We start from the raw sequence: 3,035 nt of genomic DNA, 5'->3' as shown, positions 1-3,035 counted from the left end.
GGCCAGCGGCTCCCAGGAGGCCGTTCAGGGCCCTGGCCGAGCTGCCCAGACCTGCTTGGCGTGGGGCCCAGCAACCCGGCTGCTCCTGGGGGTTCTGGAGGGCCACGTGAGGGCTGTTGACAGGGAGAAGGAAATGGCTCTGCAAAGACAGCTGGTCCTCTGGAGCACAGGCTTTTTCAGCAGGGGTTTTTCTTTGAACGAAACCACACCTTGACTTGGAGAGGAGACGGGAAAAAGTCTGAGACCCAGCTGTCCTGGTGTGAACTGCAGCTGGGAGACGCAAGCCCTTGTTTACCTCAGTGTCTCCTTTTCTCCCCTGCCCTGACTGTTTTCAGCCATGGAGGAAGAGAAAGATGTCTGCCCAGAGGTACGTGAGCCAGCAAGGAACGAGCTCCTTGGATTTCCCATGGGGACATTTCTGGCCCAAGAGAGGGTCCTCTTGCCATCTGCCCTGCCTCCCTTTTTGGCCCATGGCTTCCCGAGAATTGCGGGAGAGGAGTTTGGGGCCCCGGTCTGGTGCCATGACACCAGTTGGACAGCTGTGCTCTCTTGGATGGGAAGTGGCCGCTACGTGGCCGTTGTTTGAGCCTCTGCCTTCCCTTCCCTTAAGGCCACAAGCGTGACCGTACAGTCTCCCCTCAAAGTCACGCGTGAAGGTGGCGACCTCAGGCTGTGTCCCCTGCTTTGGCTGAGGGTCTTTTTCTTTGCCATAGGTCTGTAGTCACATCGCGGGGCCCCTCATTCCCAAGCTAGAAAGTCGAGCCCGTTGTTGAAGCAACAGGGGAGCTGGAAAGGCTGAGTGCCCCTGCCCTGGAGGGTGTGTTGTAGGTTAGGTGCCATCCTTGGATGATCCACCCGGAGTTGGTTGCTGAGCCTGAGGGACACATTTAAGTGAAGGGCACGGCCCTGGGGGCTTTGTGCTGGGGGCCTCGACTCTGAGGCAGAAAGCCCCAGTGCCTACGTTTTGCCTCCTGAGCTGAGTCCAACGGACTGAGTTTTCTGGGTCACTTGCTTACTCTGTCCCGAGGCAGAGTGGTGCCTTGTAGGTGCTTCTCAGAGCCCCCTCAGATTTCTTTGGGTGCTCCAGCCTAGGCGGCCTCCTCTGGGCCCTGGCGCTCTGAAGGCGGGAGCCGCTTTGGGCCCTGGCATTGTGTAGAGACCTGAAGAATCGACAAGTGGCTCCCCTGCCTGGCCCTGGCCACTTGGGAAGGAGGTGTGGGGACCAGGGGCGGAGAGGGGTTGCCCGACTGGCAGGGTCTCCACTTGGGTTGTCTTCAGCTTCTGGGCAGTCAGTGGCTTCTGGCCGCCCTCTCTTCCTTCCTTCCTCCCTCTCTCCCACGGACCTGGCCTTCTAAAGTCCTCTTGATGCCTCCCGAGGTGGCAGTGGGGTCCCAGGCCCACAGAGCCTTCTCTGCTGCTTTGCTTGGCGTGTGAGCTGGCACTGGATGTTCTCTAAGTCCGGGTGGCCTCTGGGGCTGCTGGATGCTGCTGCTCCGTGGGCTGTGTGTGGCTCCGTGCGCCCTGGGGCTGGCGGCTCACGGCCCCACTGGAGCTGAGAGGGCCTGGGAGCCGCGGTGGCCACCCTGGGCTAGGGCTGCTCCCTCGGGACGTGTGTGCCAGGGCGCTGGAGATGGGGAGTCTGGCCGACTCTGGACCCCTGCCACTGCATCCAGTGCCCGAGGGAGTCAGCATGCTCTCGGGTGTTTTCTGGCAGCGGGGTAGGGACCTCAGCGCCTGCTGGCGAGACCACTTCCTCCTGGAAAGCTCTGGGGCTGCTGACCTCCTCCCTGGCTACCATCTCCATTCTCACTGCCCTGCCCAGGGTGTGGTTGTGGGTGCTTCGTGCACCTGGCCCAGCCTGACCGTGTGCTTTGCCGCAGGCTGGCTTCTGCCTGGGCCCCGCGCTGCACTCCTGGGGGCTGCAGTTCATGGAGGAGCAGTCACCGTCCACGATGGTAACAGCCTCTCCCTTGCCTGGGGCGGGACTGGGCCGCCGCCCCCTGCTTCCCATCCCTTGGCTCTGTGGGGCCGGCTCAGGGTGGCCTTGCTGACCGGGCTCTGTCTCCCGTCCCGCCCAGCTGATGGGGGTTGCCGTAGGAGCTCTGCTGGCCCTGGCCCTGGCCGGCGTTGTCGTCTTCCTCGTGTACAGAAAACTTGGCTGGTTTCGTGAGTCCCTCAACTTGGGCCCTGGCTTCAGGGGGAGGGGATGAGGGCTTAGGAGGGTGGTGAGGTACAGGTGTCCTTGGGGTGTGTTGAGGCTGGAGGAGCCCTCAAGTCTGCGGTGGCCCGGCCGAACCCGTTGGTTCTAGGAGCTGAGGCTGTTCAGCCTCCTCTGCCCGCCTCCCCAGCGAGGCTGTGAGAGGAGCGGAGGCTCCGTGGTTGGAGGCGGGCCTGGCCCAGTCCTTCCCCCGTGCCATCCCAGCGGAGGCCCGGCCAGCACAGGCGCTTCCCAGGCTGCCGGTGCAGCAGTCGCTCCTGCACTCCAGCGCTGCTCCTTGCCTGGAGCACCTCCCAGACCGCCCTGGAGCCCCAGCCAGGCAGCCCCGTCCCTTGTGTGCCTGGCTGGGGCTCAGGCCGCCTTCTTTCCGCTCCCCTCGCAGGACAGGTGCAGCCCATGCCTCAGTACAGGTTCCGGAAGAGAGACAAAGTGATGTTCTACGGCCGGAAGATCATGAGGAAGGTGACTAGCGCGTGGGCCCTGGGTGGCATGCATGTCCCTCCTGAGCAGCCCCTGGGGGCGGTCCCTCCCACCGATGGGTCTCCTGAGCCCCTCAATCCCAGCAGTCCTTGGTGTGTGCTGCCCCCTCTGTGGTCCCTCACCCCAGCAGCCCTTGGTGGACACGGGGCTCGGGGTCGCTGTCAGTCTTGCCACGTGATGTCCACTCCCCCGGCCGCACCCAGCATGTTTTCCCAGAGATACTCCTCGCCTCTCAGGCGTTGGCTCCCTTGGTCTGGGAAGGTCTGTGATGGACAGTGGGCACTGAGGAGGGAGGTGGGTCAGGAGGAGGGTAGGTGGGCGCTGGAGAGTGGGTGCA

General features: G+C 63.6%; 1 protein-coding gene across 1 annotated transcript in view; it reads left to right on the top strand.

Annotated features, from left to right (window-relative positions):
• Positions 1 to 337: 337 nt before the first annotated feature.
• The window catches only part of PNPLA7 (patatin like phospholipase domain containing 7), a gene marked incomplete at its 3' end in the record, with an annotated part of 62,591 nt that continues 59,893 nt past the window's right edge, over positions 338 to 3,035 (top strand). Inside the window, exons 1-4 of the mRNA XM_008047844.1 lie at positions 338 to 367; positions 1,881 to 1,955; positions 2,079 to 2,166; positions 2,601 to 2,680. Of these exons, the coding sequence (XP_008046035.1) occupies positions 338 to 367; positions 1,881 to 1,955; positions 2,079 to 2,166; positions 2,601 to 2,680 (273 nt within the window). The remainder of the gene's footprint in view (positions 368 to 1,880; positions 1,956 to 2,078; positions 2,167 to 2,600; positions 2,681 to 3,035) is intronic.

This window comes from Carlito syrichta, unplaced genomic scaffold (assembly GCF_000164805.1).
Source record: "Carlito syrichta isolate Samal-C Ts95f unplaced genomic scaffold, Tarsius_syrichta-2.0.1 Scaffold117969, whole genome shotgun sequence".
NCBI classification, from domain to species: Eukaryota; Metazoa; Chordata; class Mammalia; order Primates; family Tarsiidae; genus Carlito; species Carlito syrichta.
The sequence above is the reverse complement of the archived record's forward strand: the minus strand, read 5'-3'. Positions and strand labels throughout refer to the sequence as shown.